The 17952-nt window shown below is 39.2% G+C and overlaps 1 protein-coding gene across 1 annotated transcript; it reads left to right on the top strand.

Moving 5' to 3' along the window:
* The first annotated feature begins 666 nt into the window (after window positions 1-666).
* LOC115210736 (mitochondrial inner membrane protein OXA1L) lies at window positions 667-16993 on the top strand. Its single transcript, XM_029779445.2, has 10 exons — window positions 667-692; window positions 1392-1488; window positions 4069-4242; window positions 5671-5878; window positions 6820-6963; window positions 8425-8510; window positions 9927-10091; window positions 11837-11941; window positions 13282-13441; window positions 16716-16993. The coding sequence occupies exons 1-10, from the start codon at window positions 682-684 to the stop codon at window positions 16865-16867; spliced, it is 1302 nt and encodes a 433-aa protein (XP_029635305.2). The 5' UTR covers window positions 667-681; the 3' UTR covers window positions 16868-16993.
* Window positions 16994-17952: the final 959 nt, after the last annotated feature.

The following is a 17952-nucleotide window of genomic DNA, read 5'->3' on the forward strand; positions in this document are numbered from 1 at the left end:
AAACGATTTGTGGGGAATTATTTTTTTTATTACAGCGACTGGTCGCACGCCAGAAGGTTTAAAGGAACCTACTAAAGCAAGCCAGGACGCTAGCAGCATTACCACGGGCGATGGCGAGGCTAAGGCGTTGGAAAACCCAAGCGCCCCCACGGGCATCACCTGATACCTCGCTGAGGCGAGCTGCCAACGTTGACAAGAGCTTCGCGGTTAGTGACCCAGTCCCTCCGAACGGCTCAAACGTCACAAGCTGGAAAAGATAGTTCACTGTCTGGTCCCGATACTTCAGGGTTTTCTTCCGTTCGGCTACGGGAGCAGTGACCCTTTACATTAACTGCAGCATCCGGGATGTGGGATGGAGCAAAGGAGTCGCAGACTGGTGTCCCAAATGAGGCACCTACCTCTAACCGAGGGGCAGAGGGTAAGACCATCTGGTCTCTTTCCATCACTTCTGGATAATCCCAACGGTTCCAGAACTGAGGAGATATTTATTCATTTATTCGAGCCAGGACCCGCTTAACGATTAGGTTTAGCTCGGTAGACCTCGGTAGACTGAGTACACCTCTAATGTTGGCAACAGGCAGGGTATCAATCCAGTCCCCTGAGAATTTTGTACTAGCTGAAAGTAGGCGACACCTTGAAAATTGATCAAGGAGAGTGTTGAAAGTGGTACCCGAACGCAGAATGAGGCGTAAGTAAGCAACAAATGAATAAAACTTGCAATAAAGTTGTAATTTAATCTACAATTTATGAATGCTATATACTGACTTCGTTCGTGGTGAAACGCATGTTTATTCATTGTTTTAATTCGTTGAGAACTGCGCACTAATGCTAGAAAATGCTTTCCAGGACGTGTTCCGAAACTGATGTAACTTTTAGTTGTTTCTTCGGATGAGAAAGAATGGGAAAGCAATCCATTATTAGAATTTTATGAACTTATGAATATTTAATAATATTTTTGTGTATAATATGGCTTCAACAAATTCTTTATTATTTATATGAGACCGTTTGAGTCAATGAAAGAACCCCAACATGGTCGTTCGATCTGCTGGAAATAGTCGTCAAATCTTCGAATCTCGCCCTATCGAATTAAAAAAAGACTTGTTAGATAATGTTTTGGGTTCCCTGGAAACGGAAAAAAACATGATGAAGATTGAGATGTCTTCATAGGTTTGTTCAATCAGAGCTGACCTGCGGCTTAACAACAACACGAGACTGTAAGTAAGAAACAAAATCAGTTTTTTTAACTCATCAGATGTAAACCATCTGCACTCACAATCCTTCACGTGAAACGAAATTTTATACAATCCATAGTTTCGCTCACCAGTCTTCGTAATTCTAATTCCAAGTTTTTTTAGGATCGTTTCATTTTAATTTTCTGTTCCATATTTTAGATGTAACCTGTTATACAACATCATGGCTACCTGCATGGGGCATGTGCGTTTATTTGATATAACGAGAAGAATTTCTCGAACAGTATGGACTCAGAAGGTAATTATCTGTTACAAAATTGATGATTCCTACTTCTGGAAAAGCTATGATTTTAAATGAAAGAATGTCGTCTTTTTTTTCTTTTAACTTTATATATGACTTTGCTGCTATCACAACCGGTAATCTCTTATCGTTACTGTATTGCTTATCTAACGGTAAAAAGATTTCTGAGTAATTATCTTCAGAATACTGATCTCTTGTAATATATCATTTATATCTTCTATAAAATATTAGTTTATATTATTTTAGGGTAGAAAAAACCGTTGTTTATTCACTTGTTGGGTTCGTTACCCTTCCTGTTGACCTTCAGCGCACCGTCTGTCGTCATATGACGCTAATACAATTGTTAAACTGTTTTGTTTACAATGTCTCGCTAACACACTTCAAATATAAATATTAGGTATATTTGCAGTTCATTGATACAAATTGTTGCAAAGATACTCTTGTTATTCATAGCGATTCCTTAATTATTGCAAAGTTATTGAAACGAAGAAGTTTGTTCGTTGGTTGCATCAATGACGTCTTAGCATTTATTTTAAATATCTATTAAAGCGTGATAATAAATGTTAATATAAGAAATTGGAAGTTTTTTTCTTAATTAATTGTATGTGGTAGAAGAGTAATTGACCCGAAAGGAAAAAGAGGGACCTTCGCAAGAAGACCGGAAGGGGACGAGATGAGGTCACGTCGGCCAGCAATAGGTCAAGTCTTTCTTACGATATTTGTGGGCGAAATAAGACGTCGAGGTCTGCCACGGTGCAAGGGTAGGTGGAGTGGAATCAGTGATCACCAATCGGAATAATATTCACGCGCAAGGGGCTGCGGAAATGGTGATTAAGCGTCGCCTGGGAATCCTAAGGGAGCTAGCTGCCGAATTTGGCCTGGAGTTGTATGTGAATTACGTGCCCTTGGAAAAGAATAAGGCGGACATTTCAACTAGAGTGAAAAAACACTGGTTGGAAAGAGTAGAGGATGTTCCAAGTGGAGTAGCAGCGGTTTGTTGGCTGGAGGACACAGAACTGAGGAGGCTGCACAACATGCACCACATAGGGGAGTTGACAGGATGTTGTTTTTGGCTAGGACAGTTGACCCCAATGTCACCGGGGATAGCGTTTGGAGGATAGTGGGGAATTGCAACAGGTGCTAATCCATCGATCCTGCCCTGTGTACACACGAAACCGGAATAATTCAAGTGGAAGGACTCTGGAAGAGGCTTGCTGTTGACGTGACACACTGTCGGGGAAATGTGTACCTTTCAACGGTTGACTATGGACAGCAAATGGCTACATGGAAAGAAATCAGGGTGGAGACTGCTGCTGAAGTTGCAGAAGTGCTGAATGCTGTGTTCTTGGAAAGGGGATCCATAGATGGGTTGTTGATGGACAACAGCACAGTTTTTCTTTAGTCTTGGTTTTGTTCTTATTCATGTCTGACTGGTTCAGAGCTGCATCGATATTTTTCGATATTATTATTATTAACCACTAAGCTATATACCTTAGGAATGAGAACCCAGGTTCGAAATTTCCCCAAGACACCTGATGAAGACTGGAGGGTATATCAGCCTAAATGTTGTGTTAACAACAAACAAGATGAGGACAAATATCCATCAAATGTAAATAATGTACATAATTCCCCATCTCTTAAATATAGAACTGTATTACCCATGTTTTTCTTCGTAAACATCGACAATCTATTTATCACCACTGCCAACAACATCTAATACTGTGCATGTGATGCCACTCTTCATTACTCTTTAATGTTCTATATTCAAGCAGGATTATCCATGTGCTGGGCCTCTTACATCAAATCTACTCTACCTCCATGAACATAGATTTCAGAAGCGGTCTCCAATGGGGGTCATATCAATCTTGTTTCGGTCAATAGTTAAAAAGCACTATCACTGCCCTTATCAAGGAAACACTCATTTAGCTTCTTTCTAGTCATAAATAACACACAACTAAACCCTAAGTTGCTACAAATGCTAAACCTCACTGTCTCTGATGATCTCTCCAGAACTGTATTTCCAAAGATTGGTCTTTCCTCTTTAGGGCTAGAAAATGCTTTAGTTGCTAATTCTCTAAAAGGTTCAAGTAATGCTCCAGTGTGTGCAGCATCCGCATCTTTCTGATTCATCCCCTGAAAAGACATGGATGCTCAGTAACACTTCAGCTTATGGCCCCATATATACTGTGTTTTTGCTCTGCCTTTTTTATTTTTTTACTTTGGATTATCAGTCAGTTTTGTGTTGCCTCTCTGCAGGCTCTCTTAACTCAGGTACCTAATCCTATTTAGTATTGGTACCCTCTCTCCTGATCCTGCATTAATTACTACATTCCATTTTCCTTTTAAATATGTCTGAAAAAGTGATATGTTCTTTATGAGTAAGTGGAGACAGTGTAAGGAAGGTAAGATAAATAATAAAAAAAACTGAAGAAAACTGTGGTTGGTTAGTAATTAGTCTGATCTAACTCTGTTAGGGTTTGACCATAAATACCATACAAGTTCATAAATTAAAAAATAAATCCATCTTTACTTTATTGCTGTATTAATTTTGTTTGTAAAATTCTTTATATTTTGTAGATGAACATATCAATGTTAGCTTCAAGGGAATACACAGTAGCTTCTCTCAACCATCTCTGCATAGGACGCTCTTCATTGAATAAATTCAGTCTTCGGAGACCACATATTGCTCTTGCATCACCTTCTTTATTTAATTCTACAGATGCTGTGAACCAGGCTGCTCCAGCAACAACAGTAAGCTGTTCTTTTGTTTGTATATTTTCCAGTTTGTATTTAGTTATTATCGTATGGTTATACGTATTTTAAACCCTTTTGATACCCACCTGAAACCATCCTGTGCTACAAACTTCTTGTTTTGAAGTGAGCTAAACAAAATCTTACATCAAATCTTCAAAGTTAACTTACATTCCAAATAAGGGCTTCGAGCTGGTAGAACCATTAACACACCAGACAAAATGCTTAGTGACTTTTGTTTGTCTTTACATTCTGAGTTCAAATTCTACCAATGTCGACTTTGCTTTTCATCCTTTCAGGATTGATAAAATAGGCACCAGTTGAGCCCAGGGGTCAATGCAATTGACTTAGCCAGTTTCCCTGAACTTGCTGACCTGGCGTTGAAAATTTGAAACCAGTTTATGTTCTAACTAACAATTTAATATCAACAAAATTATTTAACTAAATTTTTCATTATTTTCAAAATGAATTCAAACAAAAGCAACGTAATTAGAAAAGAAATGGTAGCAAAAGGTAGTCAGTAATTTTGATTAACTTTCATCATTATACGTCTGTTTTCCATGCTGGCATGAGTTGGACAGTTTGACTGAGGTCTGGAGAGCCAGCGGCTGCACCAGGCTCCAATCTGATTTGGTAAGGTTTCTACAGCTGGATACCCTTCCTAACGCCAACCACTCTGTGAATATAGTGGGTGCTTTTTATGTGCCATGGGTACAGGAGCCAGTCGGGCGGGCCTGGCATCAATCACATTTGGATAGAGCTTTTTACGTGCCACTAACACAAGAGCCAGTCAGGGGGCACTGGCATTGACCATGTTTGGATAGTGCTTTTTATGTGCCACCAGCACAAGAGCCAATCAGTGGGTACTGGCATCGGCCATGCTGATATAGCTGCAAGCTTCTTTTCCCATTACTCTGTTCAATAATGTTTTTCCACAGACTGTTACAAATTCTTATTCTTGAGATTCTGTAACATTCAAAGTAAACTCTATCTGGAAAATAGAACTGTTTTTCCAGAGAGGTTGATATGTCTTTTACTTTATATACTTTTTTCAGTCATTGGACTGCGACCATGCTGGGGCACCACCTTGTAGAGTTTTTTTAGTTGAATGAATCAATTATTATTCTATCAGTCTTTTGTGCTGAACCAGTTGCCAAGTGATGGTTGAGGACAAACACACACAAAGGGCTTTCAGTTTCTGTCTACCAAATCCATTCACAAGGCTTTGGTCAGTCTAAGACTATAGAAGAGGACACTTCAAAGTTCCACACAGTGGGACTGAACCCGGAACCATGTGATTGGGAAGCAAACTTCTTACCACACAACCATGCCTCAGAATATTTAATGCTTGAACTCAATACTTGTTGGTCAGAATTACTTCAATATAACTCTTACCTCTTATTAATATATAATAATATTTCTTTCCAGGACAGTTTAACAAGCAGCTTACCTGCAGGGTACATTCCAGAACCACCGCCTCTACCATTACCACCAGTAGAAACATTGAATGCATTAGGAGAACCTACCTTCACTAGCCTGGGCCTGGCCTCCTGGACACCAAGTGGTTTGGTACAAAGTGCTTTGGAAACGCTTCATGTCAGTGTTGGTCTGCCATGGTGGGGATCAATTGTTCTAGGTAAATCCTTGTCTCTTTCTTTAGCAACAGAAATATTTCTTTCCTTGTGTGGCAAGTGAACAGCATGAGAAGTGCGTAAGGAGTCTGGTGACGCTTGGTTCAGTGAGATAAAAGATATTGAATGTTGAAGGCCAATGATTCAGTGGATGCATAATTGTTAGCCTCCCTTTTCCCATCTGATGTCCTTTGTCATCATTGACTACGATGGATGAAGTAATGAAATGTGAGCCTGTCGATCAATGATGGATGAAGTAATGAAATTTGAGCCTGTCGATCAATGATGGATGAAGTAATGAAATGGTCGCTATTTCTACACAAATTGCACGTTTTAATTCATCAATAGATCGAGGGCGATGACCAGATACTTTTTGATTTTAAATATCCCCACAAGAAGAAATCACATTTCACCATTCCAGAAGAAATGATCCATAGAGTTATTGATAACTTTCATGAACGTCTCCAACAGTGTGTTGACAATGATGGGAAGCATTTAGCTGATTTAATTTTTAAAATTTAATGAAATAAAATGGCATTATATGTTCATTCAGAAAATAAAACTTTTCTTTTCATTATTTCTTATTTTATTAAACTTCCAAATGTGTCAGATCATTTTGGTCCACCCTGTATTTCAATTAGCTGAGATAGTTGACATCTGCAATGTTTTTACAGAACTCATCAGACCTCTCTTCATAGTTTTTATGCTTTGGGACCTAATTACAGCAAATGTAGGGAGACCTCTAAGAAACTAACATATATTAATACCATGAATGTAGCACAGGTAAATCCAAAGACCCAGTCTTCAGTAAAATGATTTTATTCTCGTTAAACATTTCAAGATTTATTTTCCCTTGCATTCTCTAAATGAGGAACTTTTATGTTCCATATTCTTCATTTGAAACTAATTCCTGTTGCAATCTTTTTCATTTGTTTATTTTCTTTAGGTACAATTATTGTTCGAATGTGTATGTTCCCTATTGTGGTCATGGCTCAGAGGAATTCTACCAACATGAGCAACCACATGCCTACTATTATGCGTCTACAACAGAACTTCTCTGATGCTCGCTTGAGTGGCAACCCTGTTGAAGGTAAGCTCTTCCCAGATCACTATTAGTGATTGAACCCATAATTCCAACCCTTATTTAACATGTCTTCCTGATATGTTGTATTGCCATAAGGTTTCAATTAACTTGAGCATCATTATTTCTGTTGATTAAAAATACAAATGTCTATACCTGTTTGTAACTACAAAGCTATGCAAATGTGATATGATGACATGTAGAGTTGAAAATTAAATTATGAATTAAAAGCAGTTCCAGTAATGTAAACATTGGGTGCACATACATAAGTGTTTGAGTTTTATTTACATTTCCATTTGCTGTGGGATAGTATCTGGGGAAAGCTCTCCTACATGGCACTAAGTGTCAATGGCTGAGGTCATTCGAAGCAAGTTGTCTCACCTGATCTGGGACATTTGATTACCGTAAATCCTCGAGTATAGTCCACTCTTGAGTATATTATGCATTGGATTTTTAGGGGGCTGTGTCTCTGAAAAACCTAAACCCTTCTCTAACTTGAGTCGTGCGTAATTAAGCCAGCAGCACCTAGTTGAACAAACACTTCGCGCATGCGTAATACAATAATGGTGATGTTCTTAACTGTTATATGGGAATGTAAATATGTTTGCAAATTGTTTTTGTTACATGTTATTCTGTGTTCTGAATACTTTTATTTTAATAAATGTTGCTTACTGCAAGTTATGGATGATTCTTTTATGACTTCATTGCTTTCAGGCTTAGCTTAAGGTATTTTCATACCCGACATCACAAAATGTGTCTGAATAAACATTGCCAGACAGCAAATAGAGACTCGGACATTGCTTAGAAAATATTTTTCATTTTTAACCACATATATAGTACACACTAGGGATTTTGACCTTTAAATTTTGGGAAAAAAATGTGGATTATACTCAAGGATTTACGGTATTCTTTAACTTTCAGCATCTTGTAGTGAGCTTTTTCAAATGTTGTTGTGCAGCAAATAGGTACATAAATAAACACATACACAATGTATGTGCAATCAATATACTTTATGTATAGCTTTATTGATGCAGTATCTGTTATGTGGTAGAGGCTTATGCCAGTGATGTGTAACTGGTATGTAAAAAGTATCGTTTGAACGTTGGACCTCATGGAGGTGATGACAGGCGACCGAGACCTTTGGCAATACACCTTTTTTGAGAAGACCTGTCAAGCCAAGTGAGATAGCAGTCATGGCTGATGCTGGTGTGACGTAATTGGCACATGTGCCGGTGGCACATAAAATGCACCTGTTACACTCTTGGAATGGTTGGTGATAGGGAAGGGCATCTAGCTGTAGAAACCATACCAAGTCAGATTGAAACCTGGTTACCAGTTCTCAGTCAAATTGTCCAACCCATGCCTGCATGGAAAACGGATGTTAAATGATGATGATGATGATGAATATTGCTTGATAATTGCAAGGCACATTCTTTCTAAAATTCTTGTACTATTTATTTTACCCATTAGCTACGCTTGCTGGCAACGAACTAATGGAGTATATGAAACGCAACCAAGTGAAACCCTTTCGCAACTTTCTTGTCCCATTAGCACAGGTATGTAAAATTAACGATAATACTGTTTCAAATTTATTATTTTTAAAATATTTTTTTTATGCTATTAATATTTGCCACTTTTTAAAATTTAATTTTATATCACACTTGGTGAACAATAAGTTCATTGGCAAAGGTTTCTGATGAGGTAGTAGCTGGTTCACAGTATTTCCAAAGTTGAGTGTGACTTGGGAGTGTCTGTGTAACTAGGTGCAGAGCAAATATCACCAGGGACCTCATTGGATAAGCTGCACTTTTCGTGTTTTTTAAACCTATCTTTGTCAGTATACATCTGTGAAATGTATACATATATATGATGGCCTTCTGCCTACTTTCCATTTATCAAATTCCGCTCTTAAGGCATTGGTCAATCTGACATTGTATTAAGCGATACCTACCCAAGGTGCCATGCAGCAGGATTGAACCTGAAACCATGTAGGTGTGAAACGAATTTTTTAGTTCATCAAAAAAAAAAAAGAAATCAAATGGAAATTGTATTTGTGATACCTGTGCTGGTGGCATGTAAAAAGCACCATCTGAATGTGGCTGATTCCAGTGCCGCATTGACTGGCTTCCATGCTGGTGGCACATAAAAAGCACCAACCGATCGTGGCCGTTGCCAGCCTCCCCTGGCCCCTGTGCCAGTGGCATGTAAAAAGCACTTACTACACTTACGGAGTGGTTGGCATTAGGAAGGGCATCCAGCTGTAGAAACACTGCCAGATCAGACTGGAGCCTGGTGCAGCTTCCTGGCTTCCCAGACCCTGGTCGAACCGTCCAACCCATGCCAGCATGAAAAATGGATGTTAAACAATGATGATGATGAAGATTTGTGAGATTTTGTTGGTAGGTATCTATATATCTATGATAAGGTGCAATTCATGGCTGCAATCAGTGGGATCACTGTATGTCTGAAGAGTGCTTGGTTAGCAATATAGATTCAATGAGTGAATAGGTGCAGGCATGGCTGTGTTAAGAAGCTTGCTTCCCAACCACATGGTTTCAGGTTCAGTCCCACCGTGTGGATCCTTGGGCAAGTGTCTTATATTATAGCTCTGAGCTGACCAAAATCTTGTGACTGGATATGGTAGACAGAAATTGAATTAATCCCATTCTATGTGTGTGTGTGTTTATCCTTCTCTTGACATCATGTGGTTGTTGTAAATGAGTACCACTGTCATACATGCAGTGTCATTTATTTTCAGTGTTCTGGCCATGGGGAAATATTAACTGGCTTGGAAAACAGGTAAGGATTGGTTCCAGGAAGGACATTAAGCTGTAGAGAATTTGCCTCTGTAAACTCTGTTCAATCCATGCTAGCATGGAAAAGTGGACTTTAAAAACAATGATGATGATGTTGATGATCTGTCTTTTGATTTCCAATTGTAATTGTAGTTTTTTTTTTGTTTCTTTATTTAGATGCCAGTTTTCTTATCTGTCTTCATTGGTCTGCGAGGGATGTGTAACCTTCCCGTGGAAAGTTTGACCACTGGTGGCATTCTGTGGTTCACTGATCTCTCTCTGGTTGACTCCTATTATGCTTTACCACTGCTCACTGTGACAACATTCTTAGCCACCATAGAGGTATGAACATTTCTTACTTTGTCTTCATATTAGATTCAGTTTTGTGGCTTGCTAGAGTCCTCTGCTGGTGCCACATAAAAATGCTCTTGCTGGTTCCACGTTTAAAGCACCCAGCACACACTGTAAAGTGGTTGGCATTAAGAAGGGCATCCAGCCATAAAAACCAAGCCAAATCAGACTGGAACCTGGTGCAGCTCTCCGGCATGCCAGCTCTGGTCAAACTGTCCAATCCATGCCAGGATGGAAAACAAATGTTAACCCTTTCGTTACCAACCTCGCTGAAACTGGCTCTGGCTCTGAGTACAAATGTCTTGTTTTCATAAGTTTTGAATTAAAATCTTCCACCAACCTTAGTCACAATTTATGTTCCTAACACTAGCTGAATGATAACCAAGTTATTTTACTAAATTCTTTGTTTTATCTAAAATTAATTGAAAGAAACACAGAGCATCTCAAAATAAATATGGTAACGTAAGGGTTGAGCAAAGTCACATTCACAGTAAAATAGTAAACTTAGTCACAATTTATGTTCCTGACACTAGCTGAATGATAACCAAGTTATTTTACTAAATTAAATGAAAGAGACACAGAGCATCTCAAAATAAATACAGTAACGAAAGGGTTAAAGGATGATGATGATGAAGTACAAATGGATGGAGGAAAAGTATGATAAAGCAATACCCAGCTTTACCTGATTTATAGAAAGTATAAAAAAATATCATATACCCTATGACCGTAAAAAGATGTACCACCATGCAAAATTTCAGCTGTGTAGCTTGTAGGTCACAAAACTGTGACCTACAACCTAGGTGAAAATCTAAAACTTCTAAGAAATGTGACTGTCAAAGCTTTTCTAGAGCAAAAATCTAGATTCTTTTATTCAATGGATTACTCAAGAATGCCAATCTCTAAACTGTTGTAACTTTCTATGCCAACCAGTACATTTACTCTGATTCTCTCTTCACTATTTTGGCTAAGGTGAAGTCCATTCTTAACTGAGGAGATCATAATAAAACAAAGATATCTAGAATAATTTTGAAATTAATGAAGAATTTAGTATTAATTTGGTGTTTGTAACATAAATTTATATGAAATTTTGATTGCAGGTTCCAACTTACATAAATTTAAATAGGAAGTTGGCATAGTAGAATCAGGTGATCTCAAGTTGCTATCAAAATGTTAATGTGATTGTCAGTGGCTTGTGTATAAGAATAGTTAAGAAGTTGGAATGTAAAGTGTAGCTGGAACAATAGAGATGTGAAACGAGAGATTTAAGTAGATGTGTCCTAGTGTTAGGAGGTGATGAATGTAGTCAATTAGATCAAAGTCTTAGAGGAAGAATACGCTTGCAGAAGGCTTTTCAACGTTGAACAGACATTGTTTCTTGATTCAAGTTTTGATATTGTATCTGAAGACTTTTACAACAGCAGTTGTATGTCTTATTTTTCAAGTTGATTTTAAGAGTTTTATTAAAAATCTTTTCGACATGCCTTGAAAATATTATTTTTGAAAGTGGAACTTATTCTCCACTTTCTCATGAAATAACATATATTCTTGTTTGTTAATGTTCTAATGAGTTATTGAGGAGTAGTGTTAAAGAATCTATGTATATAAATGTAGAAACATACAATTTTCATTCAAGCTTGTTTGATGTATGTTTTGTTATTTTATGCAAATTTTGTGAGTTAGTAGTTTTTTGCCTTCATGTCTATATCATGCTAATTTCCAAATATCTCTTATTGCAGCTTGGTGTTGATGGTGTGAAAGCTGGAACCATGTCTCACACAATGAAGTGGGCCTTTCGACTGATGCCTGTTGTTCTGTTCCCCATTATTTCAGGATTTCCATCGGTTTGTACTGAGATATTTTTCTATATCTTCAAAATCTCTGTTTACATTTCATTCAGTGATATACTGTAGACTTTATCTGAGTTAGAACCCCACTGTTCTATTTACGAGGTCATATGTGCCTAAATATGTCTGGAGAAGCACCTTCTCTTTTACTCTTTACTCTTTTACTTGTTTCAGTTACACATACACACATATACTCACACAGTTGAAATGCTGATTTTTTTTTCACCCCTTCCTTCCTTATTCATCTATTACCCCTTCCTTTCTCATTACTATTACTTTCTCTCACTACTTCTCCTTCACTGAATTACTATTTTCTCTCCTCTGCTTCTGATGTGATTCTGGAAAAAAAACACATACACACACATACGAATATATAAAAATACTACGCTCAATATTATGTTAAGAGATTGTATAAAATTTGTCATGCTTGTTGTAAATTCGTTTTGATCAAGAAGGGCAAGGTTGTGTAAATGGGAGCAAGAGAGTTGATGAAGCAGGGCCGTGGGGGACAGAGCACATTAGAGGAAACTGTCATGGCACCTGCTAACCTCTGCTTTAGTCAGAGAAAATGATCTTAAAATGCTTGATGTGTTGTACATTCCTTGTAGCTATTTCTGTAACTTGGAAGATATGGATTAACAATCTGCAATGTTTCTTTAACCCTTTCGTTACTCTATTTATTTTGGGATGTTCTGTGGTTCTTTCAATCACTTTAAATATAACAAAGAATTTAGTAAAATGTGATTGTTACTACGAGTGTGATCGTTACCAGCATCACTTTACTGGCACCTGTGCCAGTGGAATGTGTAAAAGACTCAAGCGAGCTCATTGCCAGTACCGCCTGACTGATCCTGTGCCGGTGGCATGTAAAAGCACCCACTACACTCTCGTAGTGGTTGGCGTTAAGAAGGGCATCCCGCTATAGAAACTCTGCCAGATCAAGATTGAAGCCTGGTGCGGCCATCTGGTTCGCCAGCCCTCAGTCATTTGTCCAACCCATGCTTGCATGGAAAGCAGACGTTAAACGATGATGATGATAAACTTAGTTATCATTAAGCTAGTGTTAAGAACATAAATTATGTCTAAAGTTTGGTGGAAGACTTTAATTCAAAACTTACGAAAACAAGACATTTGTACTGAGAGCCAGAGGCGGTTTCAGTCGGGTTGATAACGAAAGGGTTAAAGAAAAGTGAAACTAGTAGTTAGATTCAAGTTGTTGACAGTTTTGTTAATTACAGAGCTTAATTTTTCCATAAAGGGAAAATGTGTAATTAAAGAGTTGAAACAGTTATTGCAAAGGTACCTTTGATGTATTTTTCCTTTTTAATTTTTTCCAGGCTATGCTGTGTTACTGGTTTACATCTAACACATTTTCACTGATCCAAGTTTTATTTCTCAAGATCCCATCTATCCGAAGTTATTTGAATATTCCAGTGCTTGTTAAACACGACCAGTCAGGCATCCGGAAGAAGGGATTTATTGAAGGATTCAGAGAAAGTGAGTATTCTTTAGTATATGATTGTATGAAGAACTGTTGACTTTTAAAAGCAATTTAATAAGGGCGCGTGACTTAGTGGTTAGGATATTCGGTTCCTGATCGTAAGGTTGTGAGTTTGATTCCCGGCGACACGTTGTGTCCTTGAGCAAGACACTTTATTTCACGTCGCTCCAGCCCACTCAGCTGGCAAAAATGAGTAGTACCTGTATTTCAAAAGGGCCAGTCTTGTCACACTGTGTCACGCTGAATCTCCTTGCAAACTATGTTAAGAGTACATGTGTCTGTGGAGTGCTCAGCCTCTTGCACGTTTATTTCATGAGCAGGCTGTTCCGTTGATCGTATTAGCTGGGACCCTCGTCGTAACCGACGGAGTGCTCCTAATAAGGGACAGAACTCATGTCTTGTGCAGTCACTCCTACACATGTACCAGGTGTCTAGTCCAAATTCTTACAACAAGCCACCAAGCACCAAGTAGTGGAGTTAAACCACTTGGTGTGTGTTTGGGTTTCACTTGAGAACTGAATTGACTTCAATGTCAGTGGTTCTGGCAGTAATATCTGAAGAGTAATAATATAATATAATGAAATTATTGTATACAGTGCTCAGGTGCACCACGACTTGTCAAAAGTGCATATAAAGCATATGCAGTAATTTACAAATGTCTGGGAAGTGAAGACTGTATGAGTCAGGTACATGCTTGCGTGTGTATGGAGGGGAGAAAATCAGGTGTAGTGTTGGCGAATCTCAGGAAGCATGGAAGTTTTGCAGGATGCAGTGCTCCGATAACTAACAACTGATGCCGGCAGTTTGTTCCATGCTTCAGCAACTCTTAGCGTGAAAAATTGTTTCCGAAAGTCATGGGAGCTGTGCTGTTTTTTGACTTTGTAAACATGTCTACGGGTGTTAGACAGATGGAGTTTGAAAAGGTGCTCAGAGTTATTGTTTGTAAGATGGTTAATAATTTTATGGGTGTCTGCCAAGTCAGCTGCCAGACGTTGGAGTTTCAATGTATCCATGCCCATGGAAGTAAGGCGTTCAGAATAAGAAGGATGATGACTTACTAATTTAAGATGAAAGATCTTCAGTAAACCTTGCTTACTAAGGAGAACTTGTCTCAAGCAATAGCAATAGGTGCAAGGGTTTATTGTGAAAATTGCTGTTCATGTCATCTTCAAAACAGAAGTCCCTTCCTTCTACATCGAATTGCCAGTGCCACATGACTGGCTTCCCATGCCGGTAACACGTAAAAAGCACCATCCGAACATGGCTGATGCCAGTGCCGCCTGACTGGCTCCCGTGCCGGTGGCATGTAAAAAGCACCCACTACACTCTCAGAGTGGTTGCCATGAGGAAGGACATCCAGCTGCAGAAACATTGCCAGATCAGATTGGAGCCTGGTGCAGCCTCCTGGCTTCCCAGACCCCAGTTGAACCATCCAAACCATGCCAGAATGGAAGCTGGATGTTAAAGCTGATGATGATGATTTTCATGCTGGCATGGATTGGACAGATTGACCAGAGCTGGAGAGCTGCACCGGGTTCCATTTATCTATTTTGGCTTGGTTTCTATGGCAGGGTGCCCATCCTAATGCCAACCTCTTCACAGAGTGTACCGATTGCCTTTTACATGCTACCAGCAAAAGTGCTTCTTACGTGGCACTGGCTCAGGTGCTTTTCTTCATGGCATCAGGACCAACAGGGTCGCTAAGTAAAACAAAAGCAAGACAAAAACCCCTTCAGCTGAGAGGGGAGCATTAACCAAGGTGATTTAGGAAATCAATTCTGCTGTGATAGACGTGTCTTCTGCTACATTCTCAATAGCGATTGTTGATAAAATATATGAATGGTACTTCTAGTTAGGTTGGCTCAGTACAAAAATATTCTGTTCAGCAGCACCATGACCATCTCTGTGGCTAATCTATTGCCATCTCATTTATTGGCACATCATCATCATCATCGTTTAAGGTCCGTTTTCCATGCTAGCACGGATTGGACGGTTCGACAGGGGTCTGGGAAGCCAGGGGGCTGCACCAGGCTCCAGTCTTATCTGGATGCTCTTCCTAATGCCAACCACTCCATGAGTGTAGTGGGTGCTTTTTACGTGCCACCGGCACAGGTGCCAGGGTAGGCTGGCAATGGCCACGATCGGTTGGTGCTTTTTATGTGCGACCAGCACAGGTATCACAACTACAATTTCCATTTGATATTTATTTTGATGTTGGTGTACTCAATAGGTCTCCTCAAGCACAGCAGGTCTCCTCAAGCACATTAATGATTATCATCATCATCATCCTTATTTTAACATCACTTTTTCCATGCCTGCATGGGTCAGATGAAATTTGTTTAAGTAGATTTTCTGTAGCTGGATGCCTTTCCTGTCACCAACTCTCACATTTTTCCAAGCAAGGTAATATTTCCTCAGGGTCATAAATGTTTTTCATGGAAGATTAGAAATGTGCACTGCCTGTATGAGGGTGACATTTGTTTACATCTATCATGCTATGTGAACACACATGCAACCACACTATCTCTCCTGCTCTCTCTCCAGCCATGCCAGCATAGAATGTTAAATGATGATAATGATGATGATAATCATCATCATTATTGTTTAACATCCGCTTTCCATGCTAGCATGGGTTGGACGATTTGACTGAGGTCTGGCGAACCAGATGGCTGCACCAGACTCCAATCTGATCTGGCAGAATTTCTACAGCTGGATGCCCTTCCTAATGCCAACCACTCCAAGAGTGTAGTGGGTTATTTTACGTGCCACCGGCATGAGGGCCAGTCAGGCGGTACTGGCAATGACCACACTCAAATGGTGCTTTTTATGTGCCACCTGCACAGTAGCCAGTCCAGCAGCACTGGCAACGACCTTGCTCGAATGTTTTTTCACGTGCCAACAGCACAAGTGCTAGTGGCAGTTTCCATCTACCAAATCCCATCACAAGGCTTTGGTTGGCCTGCTGCTATAGTTGGAGACACTTTTGCTCTAAGTGCCATACAGTAGGACTGAACCCAAAACAACACAGTTGGGAATTGAAGCCCTTAACCACACAACCATGCCTGCACTATTTTTTTGTAACATATTCAGAATCACACAAAAACGAAAAAAACCCAAAAAACTCTCTGCTAGATAACTTGGTACTTTCCTTTTTATCCAAGTTGCATGATGTCGATGTGTGTTGATATGCAAGAATGCTTGATCTAATAATGATTAATCATTCAATCATTGAACCTCTAGTTATTGATAAAATATTGATTTATTTTCCAGGTTGGAACAATGCCAAAACTGCTGCTGAAATGGAAGAAAGAACAAAGGTCGATGCTCTTAAATTTAAAGAAGCTGGTATGGGTCCGATCCAGAAGACCTACGCCTACAACCCCAAGGCCATTTCTGCTAAATCAGCTGATAAAAGGAAGTGAAATGAGTTTTTGTTAGTCGACTGGAATTGAAGGCCTTCATCCATTTTTGTACATAGTGAGATACTGTTTGTTAGTTGGTGGAAGAACTTCAAGATATTCATAAATGTTCCATATTTCAATGAAAAATGTCTTGTTTTATTTAATTATTTATTTATTTATTTCTGTGTTTAACCCTTTTGTTACAGTATTTCTGTTGAAATACACAACTTTTGTGGCACCCATCATCAAGTTGGGTATTGATGTAGATGGTAAACCCCTTCAATGTAGCTGCCTATATAAGCTCATCTCTCACCGCCACAGTACACACTATTCCTGCAACCAAAGGGAGAGCTCTATATTGTTGTTTGACCTACTAGAAATGACAGCAAAATCTCCTTCAGTCTCACATTTCCAGCTACACAATTACTGCAACTCTACTGAACCACCCAAAAACCTGGCTTCAAAATAGAAGGGGCTGAAGGGGCCATGTAGCTGCCATCAAATGCAAGAACTCTTTTCTTGCTAGCAACACCAGAGAACATCAAATATAACCAATCATTGACAACAAAAATATACCACACAAGTAACAAGCAAAAAGAGAAAAGATTATGTGGCCACTAATGGTTGCTAGAAGTAGCCACCAAATTACTGTCTTTGATAAAGAAGGATACACGGAGGCAAAATGGTTGTGATCTTTTTGAGTGGTGGGCCTCATGGAGGCAATGACCGAGATTTTTGGTATTATTTTGTGCTTGAGAAGACCCGTCAAGCCGAGCAAATTCACAGTTGTGGTAGATACTGGTGTCACACAAATTGGCACCTGTGCTGGTGGCACGTAAAAGTACCTATTACACTCTCTGAGTGGTTGGTGTTAGGAAGGGCATCCAACCGTTGAAAACCATGCCAAATCAGACGAGTCTGGTACTGCCTTCCAGTGTGCCAGTCTGGTCAAACTGTCCAACCCATGCCAGCATGGACAACGGACATTAAATGATGATTATGATACATTGAACAGTATAATCTTAGATAGGATGGCCACAACTAGCATATTTTTGATCATACATTTAAGGCTGACTTTGATTGAAAATCCGCAACAACAGATCCAC

The sequence above is a fragment of the Octopus sinensis genome, linkage group LG4 (genome assembly GCF_006345805.1).
Source record: "Octopus sinensis linkage group LG4, ASM634580v1, whole genome shotgun sequence".
NCBI lineage: Eukaryota > Metazoa > Mollusca > Cephalopoda > Octopoda > Octopodidae > Octopus > Octopus sinensis.

Excerpts from the sequence above, each read along its gene's own strand:
- LOC115210736 (XM_029779445.2), top strand. Across the intron at positions 1,489-4,068 it reads GAACAGTATGGACTCAGAAG|ATGAACATATCAATGTTAGC; the intron begins GTAATTATCTGT and ends TATATTTTGTAG. Across the intron at positions 4,243-5,670 it reads AGGCTGCTCCAGCAACAACA|GACAGTTTAACAAGCAGCTT; the intron begins GTAAGCTGTTCT and ends ATTTCTTTCCAG.